The sequence below is a fragment of the Boleophthalmus pectinirostris genome, unplaced genomic scaffold (assembly GCF_026225935.1).
Source record: "Boleophthalmus pectinirostris isolate CB_2022bp ecotype Guang Dong unplaced genomic scaffold, ASM2622593v1 HiC_scaffold_5, whole genome shotgun sequence".
In the NCBI taxonomy this organism is placed as follows: Eukaryota; Metazoa; Chordata; class Actinopteri; order Gobiiformes; family Gobiidae; genus Boleophthalmus; species Boleophthalmus pectinirostris.
In genome coordinates, this window is record NW_026571404.1 from 21054696 (window position 1) to 21070450 (window position 15755).

Below are 15755 nucleotides of genomic sequence, written 5' to 3' on the forward strand. Positions count from 1 at the left end.
AACTACAAGACCAAGTTAAAGCACTGGTACCTGTATAATTCTACAGTACAAGAAAATGTGCAACTAAAACAAGGGCTTGCTAACTCCAAAAAGTAATGGGAAAAACTAACAGAAAAGTTATGGAGTTGAAAGAGCTCAAAGCTACTCTCCAGAAGAAAGAGAAAGCTGGAAAACCAAGTTAGTGCATACAAGGAGGTAAGATATCTTTATAACAGTACAGTGAGAGACAATGTCCAGCTCAAACAAGAGCTAGCCAACACCAGTAAAGTCCATGAGAAGGTGAAAGAAAAACTTCAGGTACCTATATCTATACTACAAAGGGAACACAAACCACTTGTATTGATGCTTGTGGAGATCTAACCAACAAAAAAAAAAAAAGAGAAACTGTCCAGGAAGGTGCAGGAGCTGTTTTCTAAACTCTTCTCAGGTCAAAAGGAGGTGCATCTCCTGAGGTTTTTGTTCAAAGAGCACAGTGATCCACCCACCCAAAAGGTCAAAACGGCACAGCGATCCAACTGCCCAAAAAGAGCGGCTGTAGTAAAGGAGGGCACCTAGGTGTCAGCAGCACTAAAGCAACTCCAACCATTACAATTCACGCTTGCATTATTAAAAATGTTAGTTTTTTTTTTTTTTTAAATGTGCATTGACCTTTTATTTAGTACTTATTGCTATGCAACTCACTATGCTTTAGTGTTTGTTTTCACATTGTTAATTCACATGCCAGTCACATAGCATATTGAGGTCACTTGATTTTTATGCAGAAAGAGATGTACAGAAAATAACATTACACACGAAGAGGAAATATAAATATTAAAATTGCAATGTGAATGTTCATTTTTTCCTCTTCAAAACTATGATTTATTGCCTGTTGGAATCAAATGTAATGCTTTTAGAGAGAGACTGATCCTGAGGGAAATTCAAGTTTAGCTGCAGCAACATTTACACAGCGCTTCTCAGTTGCCTTTGTGTCTCAGTCAAAGCATCATAAGAGGAGGATTGGTCAGGTAAGTTCAGCTGTGTCACCTGTGTGAGAGCAGTTTGAGGAGAGGAACAGTCATCTAGATACAGTCATGGACAAAATGGTTGGTAGAATTGTTGGAGAAAAGCAATAATAAATAAAAATTCACTGAAATTTTAACATGGTTTTTCACCTGCGGTTCAACAGAATTATTAGAAAAAACAAAATAATGAAACTGGCCTGGACAAAAGTGATGGTTCCCTTAACTTCTTTTAACTTTTGCTGCACAACCTTTTGAGGAAAACTTTGCAAACAAACGATTTCTGTAACTATCAGTGAGATTTCTGCTCTGGTCAACAGGTATTTTGACCCACTCCATGTCAGCAAACTATTCTAGTTGTCACAGGTTTGAAGGGTTCCTTCTCCAGATGCATGTTTTAGCTCCTTTCACAGCTGTTCAGCAGAATTGAGATCTGGACTCACAGAAGAACACTCCAGAACAGTCCGGTATTCTGTTCTTATCCTTTCTTGTGTGTTTTTCGCTGTGTGTTTTGGGTCATTATCCTGTTGGAAGACCCATGACCTACGACTGAGACCAAGCTCTCTGACACTAGGCAACACATTTCTTTCCAAAATACATTGATAGTTTTGAGATTTCGTTGAACTCTGCACAGATTAAAGACACCCTTTGCCAGATGCAGCAAAACAGCCCCAGAACAAAACCAAGCCTTCTTCATGCTTCACAGTAGGGACAGTGTTCTTTTCTTGGTCTGCTTCATTTTTGTGCCTGTGAACATAGAACTGATGTGCTTTGCCAAAGTGCTAGTGCTAGTTTTGCCTTATCTATCCAAAGAACATTCTCCCAGAAGCTTTGTGGCTTGTCAATATGCATTGTGACAAATTCAGGTCTCATTTTTTATGATTTTCTCTCAGCAGTGGTGTCCTCACATGAAGTCCACTTTGGCTCAAACAGTGATTGATGGTGTGATCTGACACTGATGAACCTCGCCCTTCAAGTTCACATTTAATTTGTTTGGACTCTTTGGTTCCATTCATATGATACATCTCTTCAATTTATCATCAATTTTCCTCTTGCAGCCACGTCCAGGGAGGTTGGCTACAGTCCTGTGGACCTTAAACTTCTGAAGAAGATGTGTAACTGTAATCACAGGAACATCAAGCTGCATGGAGATGGTCTAATTGTCTTTATCTTTAACCTGTTTGTCTATCATTTTCTTTCTAGTCTCTTGACACAGTTCTCTTCTTCCCTTTCTCTGGTCCATGTTCAGTGTTGTATCCATCATGTCTCCAAATAGCACAATGACACATTTCGCCCTTTAAACAGTTTGCTGCACACATTGAAAGACCTGAGCTTTCTCAGGAAGTAGAGTCTACTCATGCCTTTCTTGTACACAGAATTACTGTTTTCCCACCAGTCCAGCCTGTTGTTCACCTGGACGCCAAGGTACTTGTAGCAGTCCACTATTTCCACCTCGTGGCCCTGGACGGTGATGGGCTCCACTGGTGTCCTCTTCCTTTTGAAGTCAATCACCTGTTCCTTGGTCTTGTCAATGTTCAGAAGCAGATGGTTGGCCTGGGACTACTCCACAAAGTTTGCAATCAGTATCCTGTACTCCAGCTTCCGTCCATCTCTGATACACCCTACCACTGCAGAGTCATCAGAGAATTTCTGCAGGTGGCAGGACCCAGAGTTGTACTGGAAATCAGAGGTGTACAGAGTGAACAGAAACGAAGACAGCCAGCGTGAGCAGCTTCTCGCTCATCAGAAAGGGCTGGATTGTATTAAAGGCACTGGAGAAATCGAAAAACAATATCCTCATAGAGCCCTTAAGTGAGCCCACTGCAGAAGATAGATTATTGCATCTTCCATGTCTAAATCGTACTGATGGGCAAACTGTAGAGGATCCAGGGATGGTGCCACCAGAGGTCTGACCTGAGCCAGAACACATTCATGACATGTGACATCAAAGCAACTGGTCTGAAGTCAGTTAAGGAAATATGATACATGTACACTTGGATTATAGTTACCCTCTCTGGTATCAAGCCTTTAAGACAGATCAAAATATTGCTTATTGGCTGTAGACTAGTCTGTAGTGCTGCACCCACCCTATTTATCTGAAGATTGTACAGAGCCCCCCAATAAACATGCATACTCAATTCAAAACAATATGTTTCCTCTCAAAAGTACATGTTTACAGTACATATCATTTCTATGGGCTTAATACTGTTTTAATGTAGCAAATGCAAAGCATATATGTAAAGTTAATTTCAAACTCAATTTTCTTTCATGGTTGTTGTGTGGACAACTTTTGGGGGTTCCCCTGCAGTACCTCTGAGCCCCCCCCAAAGGACCGTGGACCCCACTTTGGAAATCACTGCTCAATTATATAGTTTCTAAAAGTGGTATGTCCACTGGCTCCCGCAAGCTTCCACAGGTGATATGCAAATTCTTTTGCAGTTCAAATATTTGTTAAATTGGGTAAATTTAATCCATATTTTGGTCCTCTTTTGGATTATTTTTTGTACAAAACCAACTAATACTTTGCAGTGACGTCACACTTGGTGAGTTCTACATGTATTTCTAATGTTGGAATATTTAGGACACAATGCACACATTAGCAAACACTGCCAAAAAAAGCTTTAAGATGTCTGAAAACTCAAAACAAAAATACAAAATGGTTATAAATAAATTTAAAAAAATTTCAGGAGCCTGTGATCAATATGCGCTTTCATGGTCCTGCTCAGGAGTTTGATTTTCAACACAAACGTGAGAGTGACTAACTAAAATTTGGATAACACTAGCTAACTTGTGACTGTAATATTATTTGATGGGAACATCTGTTGTAGTTCCAACTAAGACAACTCTTTCTGGTCGGATTGTGTTAAAACAAAGATCAGATTAAAGTCTAACTTGAGTAACAGAGCTTCAGACAGAGCAGAGTTTACAGTTAACATCACACCTCCAGGGAATGTTGATGACATCAACTGTAAAATATCAATAGCAATAGTGGAGTTCTGCTTCAGACCTAGTAAACCCCATCTGAACTATGATTGGCCCTGATTTAGACCTGGTTTAAATCTGATGGCCAAATATTTTCTTAGGTTATAATTAGTGAAAAAATTGGGAAGAATGCACTAAGAAAATGCATTACTTTTAAAATAAATGCAGGTTATGAGTCTACATGGCACATAAAATGGGGAGTTGTAAAGTAGGGCCTTGTAGCTTATATTAATTAAAGTAGCTGATGATAAACATACTTATGCAGATAAAGATTATAGCACATGTTATTTTTTTAATGATTTCATAAAATAACCCAGTAAGTTTAATACTGGATGCATAGTCTATGTACAATCTATAGATCTAGTATTGTATAAAGTTTATGACTGGATCATGTATCTGATATCAGGCATCTCTGAAAATGTTATCAGGACAGGAGAACATCCCTAGTCTAGTCCAATTTGATTTTAAGAATCCTATAAGAATCTCTTATAAAAATCCATTAAGACAAAAAGGATACCAGTTGATCTAAGCCCGCCCTGACCATGTCTTTATGCTAGTCAAAATCTATAAAGTATTGTTGTCCCGGTAACCGTAAGCATCACCATAGGCCTAAAATATAATATTATGTAGGCCAATACTTGCCAGTTAATTAAAATCCCTTCATTCGCTGAAATCCAGTGATTACTCTTAGATCTATTAAAATATCCAATACCAGGATCTGCTGCTGGTTTCTGGCGCCATCTCGTGTTGTACAATTGTGATCATTCTACGCATGCGCAGACTAAAAGTTCAGCCGCTGAGTTTTTACTTTCGCTTTGGTTCCATGTTGATCTCCTCCTTCTTAAGAACTTAAAATACTATCAGTCTTTTTAACACTAAATCCCAAAATGTAACGGTTTAACGGTTTATATATGTATGTTTAAAATATGTCACTAGTCACTAGTTAAAGTTACTAAGGAAGCTTATCTGACAGGGAGCTAACTTCGAAGCAGCAATGTGACAAAAACATATTCGTGTACATTCTGGACCTGAGCTTTGCTAATAACCATAGAGTGGATCAGGTGAGTACCTTCAGTTATCCGGGTTCATGGAATATTTTACTGCGTGTAGCATAATGCACAAACTCGTGGTGAGGTTATTTGACTCTCAAAATGCTTTGTGTTGTATTACAGCCATAGACCCAATATGGACCGAGCAGTACCAAGGCAGAGTCCGCAGACTAGTTTCTGGGAGATGAAGGAAAGGCTTGGTATGGGCGGATTTGGACACGTCTACCTCTATCAGCACAGTGTGAGTTATGTCATCATTAAGGCAAATGAAACATTACATTCAAACCCAGTCTGACTATATGTATGGCTGTATTTATTTTTTACTTTTTGTCTTTGAAAAGGATAACGGGGAAAAAATAGCTGTGAAGATTTGTCGCTTAGATTTGAACGCCAAGAACAAGGACCGCTGGAGTAGAGAGATTCAAATTATGAAAAGGTTAGAAAAGATCTGTTTGTTTAACATGATGACACATGTTAAGTAAATTCACGTCTTTGTTATTTCTAATTACAGATTAAGCCATGTTAATGTTGTTGAGGCACGAGAAGTTCCTAAAGAGTTGCTCTCAATCGCTATAAATGATCTGCCTGTTCTGGCCATGGAGTACTGCTCCAGAGGAGACCTGCGCAAGGTCAGGCCACACTTGACGGGCTAGTACACACACACACACACACACACACACACACACACACACACACACACACACACACACACACACACACACACACACACACACACACACACACACATACACACACACACACACACACACACACGCACACACACACACACACACACACACACACACACATACACACACACACACACACACACACACGCACACACACACACACACACACACACATACACACACACACACACATATATATATATATATATATATATATATATACATACTATATTTTGCATCATGACAGTGTTAAATTCCTTTTTATTTAGGTATTGAATAAACCAGAAAATTGTTGTGGATTAAAGGAAAGTGAAATTCTTTCCCTTCTGAAAGACATTGGTAATGTCATTTAGCTTTATTATACTTAATTATACATCAATGAAATGTTTAACTAATAGGTAATAACTTTGTAAATGCAGGTGCTGGTATTCAGTATCTTCATGAAAACAAAATCATCCACAGAGATTTGAAGCCTGAGAACATAGTTCTACAAGATAGCAATGGAAAGGTGCTACATCTTATTAGTTTATTACATGCACAGTAATGTATGCTTATATTTTATTTTATTTTCAGTTTATCCACAAAATTATTGATCTTGGCTATGCAAAAGATCTTGATCAGGGTAGTCTTTGCACATCGTTTGTGGGAACTCTGCAGTATTTGGTGAGTTATTTTTCTTCATTCAAAGTATATATAGAGTACAAAATATTTTGAAACTTAAACTGTAGTTACTGTTTTAACTTTTGTAATTTTACCTTTAGGCTCCTGAGCTTTTTGAAAGCAAACCATACACTCTAACAGTGGACTACTGGAGCTTTGGGACAGTCATTTTTGAATGCATTTGTGGCTTTCGTCCTTTCTTGCATCACATGCAGCCAGTGCAATGGTAAGAACACCAATCTATTAGTTTTCATCTTCCATTTTACTCTTGTTTCCAATTATCAGGTCTAACGGATATATCTTTCCTTGTTTAAAGGATAAGTAAGGTGAAAAATAAGGGTCCTAAAGATATTATGGCAATAGAAGACATGAATGGAGAAGTCAGATTCTCTGCACATCTTCCCTACCCAAACAATCTCAGCAGGTAAAACAAGCGCTACAGTTTTTGTGCTGATCTGTAGTTGTAATGACTGCCTATTATGTATCTGTTCATAGGCCTTTGTTGGAGCCAATTGAATCTCTACTTCAAATTTTACTGTTGTGGGATCCTGCAGTGCGTGGTGGAGAAACAGATGAAAATACTGACAAGCCATTCTGTTTCAGCATCCTACAGAACATTCTTGATATGAAAGTATGTTATTTTTAAGAACTCTGATGATTGAAGCAGGACAACTAATAATGCATGTTTGTCAGATCATTCATGTGTTGGACATGACGTCAGCTCAGCTGCACTCCTTAGTGCTGAGTCCCGAGGAAAGTTTGAACTCACTGGAGCTTCGACTGGAGGCCCAGACTCAGGCTCATGTCCCTCCTCTGAACCAGGAGCTTCGACTGGAGGCCCAGACTCAGGCTCACATATCCCCTCTTAACCAGGAGCTTCTGCTGGAGACAGGGATTTCACTGGACCCCCGCAGACCACCGGCTCAGTGTCTGCCAGAGGATTTGGTATGTCACTAGGCCTGCATGAATTTGGAAAAAATAAATATGTTATATTTTCTTATTTTTAGCATGGCTGGGACAAGTGTATAGTCTTTCTTTTCGACAAGAGCCTGACCAAGTACTCTGGACCTCTGACTGCTAGAACTCTGCCAGATAGTGTTAACTTTATTGGTAAGTAATAGACATACATAGACAATAACAATATGTTTTTATTGTCCAGTAACAATAAATAGATAATATATTTTGCATATTTTAGTAGTGCCATTAAATGTCTTGTTTGAGTCTTTTATCAGCTATTTTTGACAGTTTTTGTTTTATTGTCATTATACTTTTATACCCGGAAACCTACAATTGTGATGTTTTATTAGAGACGATTGCTCCCTCAAATTGCTTGTTTCTGCACAGTGAGGGAGACCAAGACACAGCTTCCTCTGGCAGCACTGAGAAAAGTTTGGGGAGAAGCTGTCAGCTATATATGTGGCCTCAAAGAGGACTACCTACGCCTGTATCAGGGACAGAGAGCAGCCATGTAAATATATATTTATGTCTATTATTATCTTTAAAATATTTCATAAGAGATAATTAAACCTGTTTTGTGTTTAGGTTAAGTCTACTTCGTTATAATACAAACCTTACGCGGTACAAGAACCTGCTCTTCTCAAGGTCTCAGCAGCTCAGAGCAAAACTGGCTTTCTTTAAGACCAGCATCCAACACGACCTAGAGCTGTACACAAGACAGCAACAAAATGGGATATGTCAGTATTTTCACATTTCACTCATTATTGGACTGTAGTCTAATTGTGATTTACATAATAATTTTAAAGCTTCTGAGAAAATGTTGAAGACCTGGCAAGAAAGTGATGAAAAGGCTGACAACTTCACAAAGGTCTGTTAATGTAATTTGTAATAATAGTTATTATTCTTATAATAATACTCACATGATATGGTTCTCTCTGCATGGTTCTGTTAATCCTAAATGACCACTGTCCATGGTCCACTGACACAAGGCCCATGGTTGGTCACCTACAACCCCCTAATGGGAGTCAGCAGATGAGAGTGAATAATTGATACACTCCTATCTAATTAACGGCATTTTCACTTTAGGTTGCAGATGTGGGCTACCTGGATGAAGAGATACTAGGCTTGCATTTGGAGATTGTGGAGCTACAGAGAAGTCCATTTGCCAGAAGACAGGAGGATGTGATGAAGCAGCTGTGTGTATCTGTTTAGTCTCAGTGCTATTCGAGATGACCACATGATTGATTGCAAAAAACCCTCTATTTCAGTGAGGAAAAGGCAATTGACCTCTACAAGCAACTGAAAGCTAAATGCAAAAGTGAGTAAATTCTGTATATGGGGTCACTTCAATTAATAGTATGAAAAGATCCAGTTACAATATCTCACATATTTGAACACATTCACAAGCTGAAGTAGATTTGCCGCTGTATAAAATAAGGGGCCAATAGAAGATGACAGTAAGTGAAACAAATGTTTTGCTGTAAATTCTGTTCAGTGTCTCTGAAGGTATTCAGTGAATAATCTGTTCTTTTAGCTGAAATCTTTTTGAAGATCATTCCAAAAACATATTTCTTCTCAGGTCCGGACCCTCCACATGGCTATAGTGACAGCTCTGAAATGGTCCGCACCATTCTTCAGACTGTGCAAAACCAAGACCGAGTGCTTAAAGACCTATATACTCACCTAAGGTGGGAGCTTCCTCAATACAGCAAAATATACAGATACACTTAAATTATGTTAAATGCATTTGTATCTATATATCTGTGTAGTACAATCTTGGTTTTCAAGAGACGCATCGTGGACTTGTTCCCAAAGTTGGAAAGAGCACTGGAAAATATTGCAACTGCTGATGCAGCTGTAATGCAGATGCAGATGAAGAGACAAAGGGAGTTCTGGTACTTGCTCAAGATTGCCTGTGTAAGAAAAGATAAACAAAAAGCTGAAATAACTATTCAGTTAATGTGTGAATGAAATAAATTGTTATTGTTCAAAGGCGCAGACTGGTTCCCCACCTCAGTCACTTCAAGACAAACCCTCAAATAAGTATGTAGACCATACAGTTTATGTTCCAGTGTAAACTTAAACCATTTACTTATCCATATTTTTATGTTTAGTGTAACTGTTGGGCAGTTGTTAGATGAAAATCAACACTATCTGAGTCAACTGACATCTCTTCTGCAGGATGCAACTCAGGAGACAGAGACAAGTGTTATGGTAAGCTGCTTTTTTTTTTTTTTTTTTTTTCTGTATAGCTAACCATGAATAATAATCAGAATTTTACCTTTTAGGATCAGGACTGGAGCTGGACTCAGTATGATACAATGAAGACCCAACTGCAGAACTTATAGAATAAAATAATAAACATGACCAGAACAGTAAATTTTCACTATTATGTATGTTATCCAGAGATATAGGCCTAAATAACAGTTTTCTACCAATATCACTGTCAATATAGCTGCAAATATTTTAAGCCATTGATGTTAAGCATTGTATTTAAAATATTAATAAATTCTATTATTATTATGTATTTATCATATATGTGTGTGTGTGTGTGTGTATGTATGTACATATATTTTATATATATTTTTTTATATTTATATATATATTATATATTTTATATGATATATATGTTGTCTGTTTATATTAAACTTTTTGCTGTGAATGCTGATTGAACATTTTTGAGGCTTTGACTGAATTTATTATAAAATACCAGAGGATGGCATTTAATAATTCTCAATGCAATCTGTGCTGAAATGTCCTACTGGCCCTTAACGACACACGGTGGATCCAGCGAAAGCGAGAGTAGCGGGAGGCGGGGCTACGGACTTTGAATGGTGAAACAGCGAGGAGGCACTTTCATATAAAGGTTATTTCTGATCATAAACGGGTGTATTTATGTTGCTGTTTTACATCGATTATGGTTCTACGTATTTGGGAGTAACTCGTAAGCATAGCAGTCTGAAAGAATGTAGACTAAAGCTAAAAATAGGACAGAATGACTGACTTCCGAATCCACCCGATAATAATGAGAGCTGTTAGCTGCTAACCTGAGCTAGCTGTGTCAGCGCAGTCTAATACTTGTGAATGTCCTACAATAATAACTACGTTATCAGAAGTAACCTTGCGTAAATTACGATGGAAACACAGCGGTCTGTGTGCACTGTACCTCTGTAGCCACTTGTTGAGGACGTTAGCTTAGCTACTACTAAGTAACCTTTGTACATACAACATAAGCAAAAAAACCCAAAAACAATATTTGCATATTTTGTCAGTTTGATAGCAAAACATTTTGTTTTGCAACTCCTTATAAAATGCGCGTTAGATTTTTATTTGCTTATAGTAAGGGACAACCATAATACTGGTCAGTCCCAGCCTGTGACACATGCTTATCACGTTTGTGTTATGGTCGTGCTATTCATTAAACGTGTTTATACCTTGAGGGCACCCTGAAATAGAGAACAAAGTGTGTGTCACAAGTGTACAAGTGTGTGTACAATGTGTATGGCAGTGAATACTGTCAAAAGCATTTGATTATAGTTGTAAACCTCGATTGCGTGTAACTGTATTTTACAGTATAACAAATCAATTAGTTGCTGAGAGGCAAATCTTTTCCCTACAGTTTGGAGAAAGGGAGGATGACCATGCCGCAAGTCGGGGCAGTGTTTGCAGCTATAGCAGGAATTATGGGAATCCTTTTGCACTCCTCAATTCACAAGATAGAAGAAGGACACCTTGCTGTGTATTACAGGTACATTGCAATAGTCAGATAAAGACTGTTTCAACAATAATTTATCTTTACACGTTTATAAATAATTGACTGCACTCTTGTAGCGCCAAACTGTCCCTCATGCCCTTTTCTTAGTAAACCCTTATTTATGGTTCCAGAGCTTGCCTTCTTCTCAACCTTGTTGTTTATTTCAGGGGTGGGGCATTACTGACAGGCCCTAATGGTCCGGGATATCACATAATGTTACCTTTCATTACCACATACAGATCTGTCCAAGTAAGCCTATTTTGTAAAATAACAGTTGACATATTGTTGTTTGCTGCTTTTAACTTTATTGCTAATTGTGCTTGCATTCAAGTGATTGTGCAATGCATTTTTCTTTGCCAGACTACACTCCAGACAGACGAGATCAAGAATGTGCCTTGTGGAACAAGGTAACATAATATTTGTGGTTATATTATTCATAAACAATTACCATCACCTCATTTAACTTTTCTATTTAACATTTCCAGCGGTGGTGTGATGATTTATTTTGATCGGATAGAGGTGGTGAACATGTTGGTCCCCTCCGCAGGTAGAATAGGTTTTTTGTGCTGAGGTTCACTTGAATCATTTGTGGAAATTAAAGTTTAACTGCGTGTTTCTGTAGTCGTGGACATTGTGAGAAACTACACTGCAGATTATGACAAGACACTGATTTTCAATAAAATCCACCATGAACTTAACCAGTTCTGTAGTGTACACACACTGCAGGAAGTCTACATCGAGTTATTTGGTGAGTGTATTTGAATAAAGTCTAAAACTTGTCAGTAGTACAAGGCACACTGAGTACTATTAATGTAATAATGGCATTGTGACATTTGAATGACTACTACATTATAAAACATTTCTGGAACAAAATTATTGTTATTTTTCCATTCTAGACATCATTGATGAAAACCTGAAGACTGCTTTGCAGAAAGACCTAAATGCAATGGCCCCTGGGCTCACAATACAGGTATTTTTCACCCATACTTTAGTGCCTAACCCTGTCCAGTAGAAGAATTACATTTATGTTTATTCTAACCAGCACGAGCAGCAAGCTGCACACTTTAATGTGGTGTAAAAATTCAGTAAGACTGTTAAGGAGCCTGAAACTAGAGGTAGGCCGATTATATTGGTTTGCCGATACATCAGGCTGATATTTACGTATTTATTTCTTTTAGCACATTGGGCAATATTTTGTTTAGAAAAACAGGGTTGTGGGTGAGATTTTAGTAAATTTTAATTATATAATTTGGGGAAATAATCAAAATTGCCCCTACATATCAGCCCAAAAAATATCTGCAGAGATTATTGGCCTTTAGTTTCTTTGGATTCTAAACAATTGGTATCATCACTGGCGATTACAAAATCACTGGACGATCTTTACCTGAAACCCAACATGCCGTAATTTTGATCTGATCTTTGTTTCTCCTGTTTTTTTTTTTAAATCTCATTTTAGGCTGTGCGTGTTACTAAACCTAAAATCCCTGAATCCATTCGCCGGAACTTTGAACTCATGTGAGTTTACAAATCTGAGCTAACCCTAACCGTTCATTCTTCCTGTTTCTGACTCACCCACTCATTTCCAGCCGGACCACACAAGACTGAAAAATAACAGTTTATTTATGTGCATCTCAGGGAAGCTGAGAAGACCCGATTGTTAATAACAGTACAGACACAAAAAGTAGTGGAGAAGGAAGCCGAGACTGAAAGAAAAAAGGCCATAATTGGTAATTCATCATGGTGGATTGCTGTACAAGGCTGGGTCCCATACACGCTCCAACATAGTTGCTAATGATCCCTCATCTTCAAACAGAGGCCCAGAAGGTGGCTCAGGTCGCAGAGATCCAATTTCAACAGAAGATCATGGAGAAAGAAACTGAGAAGAGAATCTCTGAAATTGAAGGTTTTTTCCCTCTGTTTTTACTTATATTTTTTACTTTAGTTGGGACTTTGCAGAAATATATCATGTCTTTTAACAGATGCTGCCTTCCTGGCCAGAGAAAAGGCCAGAGCTGATGCAGAATATTACACGGCTGCCAAGTTTGCTGAAGCAAACATGGTAAATGTGTCACACATGTCACACACATGCACATACAAAGAAACTGTACATTACTCACTCACTTTTTCTGTTCTGTTATTGTAGCTGAAGCTAACCCCAGAGTACTTGGAGTTGATGAAGTACCAGGCCATTGCTGCCAACAGTAAGATCTACTTTGGCCAGGACATCCCCAACATGTTTGTGGAGGGAAACAGTAGTCCCCAAAAGTCCCGCCCCTCTGACCAGCCCGGTGTTGAATCAGACTTACTTAAACAAAAACTGGATGGTAATTGAACCCACAGCTGCCTTTGCATGACTCTTCTGTCCGTGATGCACTTGGTTGGTCTGAAATGGAGATAAGGGTATTTGACCGCTTTGCAGTTTATTTGGAGATGAGGGTGCTCTAGTCTTAAACTAAATGGTGTACAACCAAATGAACACCAGATTTGCAAGGAATATACAAAAAAGGATGTGGCTTACTGTCTTAACATTTCTGGAGGTAAAACAGAAATGAGATTAAGAGTGCTTTAGTCAAATCAACAGAATAATAATTGCTTATGCCTGGAAAGGTCGCTAGGTTGGTGTAATCCGCGTGTGCTTACGAAACAATGCAATTTGAAGATTGCATTTTCTGATAGATATGAAAGGATGTAGTGTGATTTTGCAAATGTTTGGAACTGGAACCCAAAGGTGACCCTAATTATGATACAATGGTCTGCGTCTGTGTAAAGGATGAGGGAAGGCTGCTTCTGTGCCATCTTTTGACTCTAAATCATTATTTGTTTGTTTTTTATATTAGAAAGTGCTTTTGGTGAATGCCTTTGGTGGACTTACTCAGGACATTTGACATGTTTTATCGTTCAATAGTTTTTCTCATTTCATTTAAATTTGACTCATCCCCCACACCCTTTAAAAAACAACAACAACACAGAAATCAAATGCCTTGCTTATCTATGTAACCCTCTAATTCTGAATGATTTGAGTTGATTTTCACTCCACTGTATTCTCAAGTAGATATTGTGATAATACTGACAGCCAGCACAATATTAAAACTATGTAAGGATACGCTGCCCCCCTCTGTAATGGCAAATGCAATTCATAGTCACAGTGCTTAAATTTATTATTTTGGTGAAAGTGTTTTACTTTATGCTTTCCCCTGCCATGCTCAGTTAAGATAAGAAGATGCCTGCAACTTTTGGTTGCTTGACTTCTTAGTTTAGTTTTTTTTTTTTTTAAATGAAGAATGAACTACAAATTAACTTCAGAAAAACTTTAAAAACTGTCCTCCAAACAACAAAGTACTTTTCATCAAAGCAGTCCTTAAAATATCTTTGAACAGGGAGCAGTAAACTGCATGGTTTGGGGTGAGTTGTATTGTTATATTAAAATAGTGTCTTCCTCTTGTTTACATTTTTCTTACAGTTTTGATGTCTATTTCTTTAGTTTTGTGGCAAGACAAGCAGTAGTTAAACTTCCAAGAGTTATGGCAATGAACACTAAATGTGTTTAAAGTTAGTTTACTTGACACTTGAATGGCAGACAATTACTGCACTCTCATTTTAATATTGTTGGTGATGGGATTCAATGCAAATTGTTATTGATTTACTTTACTAATTATTTTGTCAATTATTTGTCGTTTTTGTACAATCTGTGAATCTCTTGTTTTAAAAAGATTTATATGCAAAATGTTTTGACACTGTTCTTATGTAAAATAAAAACCTATTTTGGTAATATTCATGTGGTTTGTGTTGAGTGTACCATCTCCAAGGTCTGAAGTTATTTTTGTTTTGCACACTGGTATACTATGACTTCCCACTAGAGGGGGCACTTATTCTATTTATAATTTACAACAAAGATGACTGTTCAGCAATACTGAAGTAGTTTCATTAATTCTAGTTTCATGCTTAACTAATTCTAACCATAAGTATACCCTTTTCTTCTGCACTGCTAATATCTATATTTATATCTATATATCTGTAAAACAATGTTTTCAAAACATTGTTTTGCAACTGCTGCCATATTTCTGATATAGATGGACATGGACAGCCCCCTTGAATACTGTATTACATCCTCTTCTTTTTATCCACTCTGTGCCTTTTGTTTTCTGTCATGATCAGTTAGAAATATGATCCCACTGAAAGTTTGCAAGTGAAAATAAATCAACATTTGTTTACAAGGGATGTATGTTTGGTGGGTTAGGGGTATATGATCCTCCTCTCAGGAAGGGAGGTCAAGTTTATGTATTGTGTTTTCTGAAAGAAGCAACTCTTTTCCTTCCCTTGAAGGGCATGAGAGTGACACTAACCTGGGGCTCAATAAATCTTGAATTTGTGATGATTCATCAGCAGCAGGCAGCTTCCTCTTCAATAGCTGCTCTGTTTTTCATAAATACTTATCTTATGTGTAAGCCTGGCCCATTCACTTACTTGTTATTCCTTGGTGATTTCTAATTTCTAATGTCTTATTGATTTTTGGGCCTTAAGCTTCAGCAACACTGTCAGTCTATGGACTTATTAGACTTTGAATTTGCATAATAGCTGAAAAACATTTTTCATAAAACCTAAAACTAAATCCAAGTAATGCATAATTTGTATTTCGGGGAAATTCAGAGTTTCTCATGTGGTACGG

General features: G+C 37.7%; 2 protein-coding genes across 5 annotated transcripts; both read left to right on the plus strand.

The window, feature by feature from the left end:
- Positions 1 to 4752: 4752 nt before the first annotated feature.
- On the plus strand, positions 4753 to 9871 carry LOC110157171 (inhibitor of nuclear factor kappa-B kinase subunit alpha-like). Of its 3 annotated transcripts, none has more exons than XM_055163047.1 (22): positions 4753 to 5041; positions 5153 to 5270; positions 5371 to 5465; positions 5541 to 5658; positions 5988 to 6057; positions 6138 to 6226; positions 6292 to 6381; positions 6480 to 6604; positions 6695 to 6802; positions 6874 to 7009; positions 7072 to 7323; positions 7386 to 7488; positions 7723 to 7846; positions 7921 to 8072; positions 8142 to 8203; positions 8422 to 8531; positions 8604 to 8653; positions 8915 to 9023; positions 9105 to 9252; positions 9335 to 9378; positions 9450 to 9549; positions 9624 to 9871. In XM_055163047.1, exons 2-22 carry the CDS (start codon positions 5166 to 5168, stop codon positions 9681 to 9683), a joined length of 2250 nt encoding a protein of 749 aa, XP_055019022.1. In that variant the 5' UTR covers positions 4753 to 5041; positions 5153 to 5165; the 3' UTR covers positions 9684 to 9871. The 3 variants fall into 3 exon arrangements, with proteins under 3 accessions (XP_055019022.1, XP_020777102.2, XP_055019023.1); XM_020921443.2 differs by having other exon boundaries at positions 4754 to 5041; positions 9329 to 9378; XM_055163048.1 differs by lacking the exon at positions 4753 to 5041 and having other exon boundaries at positions 5210 to 5270; positions 5360 to 5465; positions 9329 to 9378.
- A 177-nt stretch (positions 9872 to 10048) lies between these two features.
- erlin1 (ER lipid raft associated 1) lies at positions 10049 to 14860 on the plus strand. Of its 2 annotated transcripts, none has more exons than XM_020921467.2 (12): positions 10049 to 10201; positions 10955 to 11083; positions 11257 to 11338; positions 11450 to 11496; positions 11575 to 11636; positions 11712 to 11837; positions 11986 to 12059; positions 12546 to 12604; positions 12725 to 12816; positions 12903 to 12992; positions 13069 to 13148; positions 13233 to 14860. In XM_020921467.2, exons 2-12 carry the CDS (start codon positions 10971 to 10973, stop codon positions 13419 to 13421), a joined length of 1014 nt encoding a protein of 337 aa, XP_020777126.1. In that variant the 5' UTR covers positions 10049 to 10201; positions 10955 to 10970; the 3' UTR covers positions 13422 to 14860. The 2 variants fall into 2 exon arrangements, with proteins under 2 accessions (XP_020777126.1, XP_055019045.1); XM_055163070.1 differs by having other exon boundaries at positions 10190 to 10279.
- The last annotated feature ends 895 nt before the right edge of the window (positions 14861 to 15755 follow it).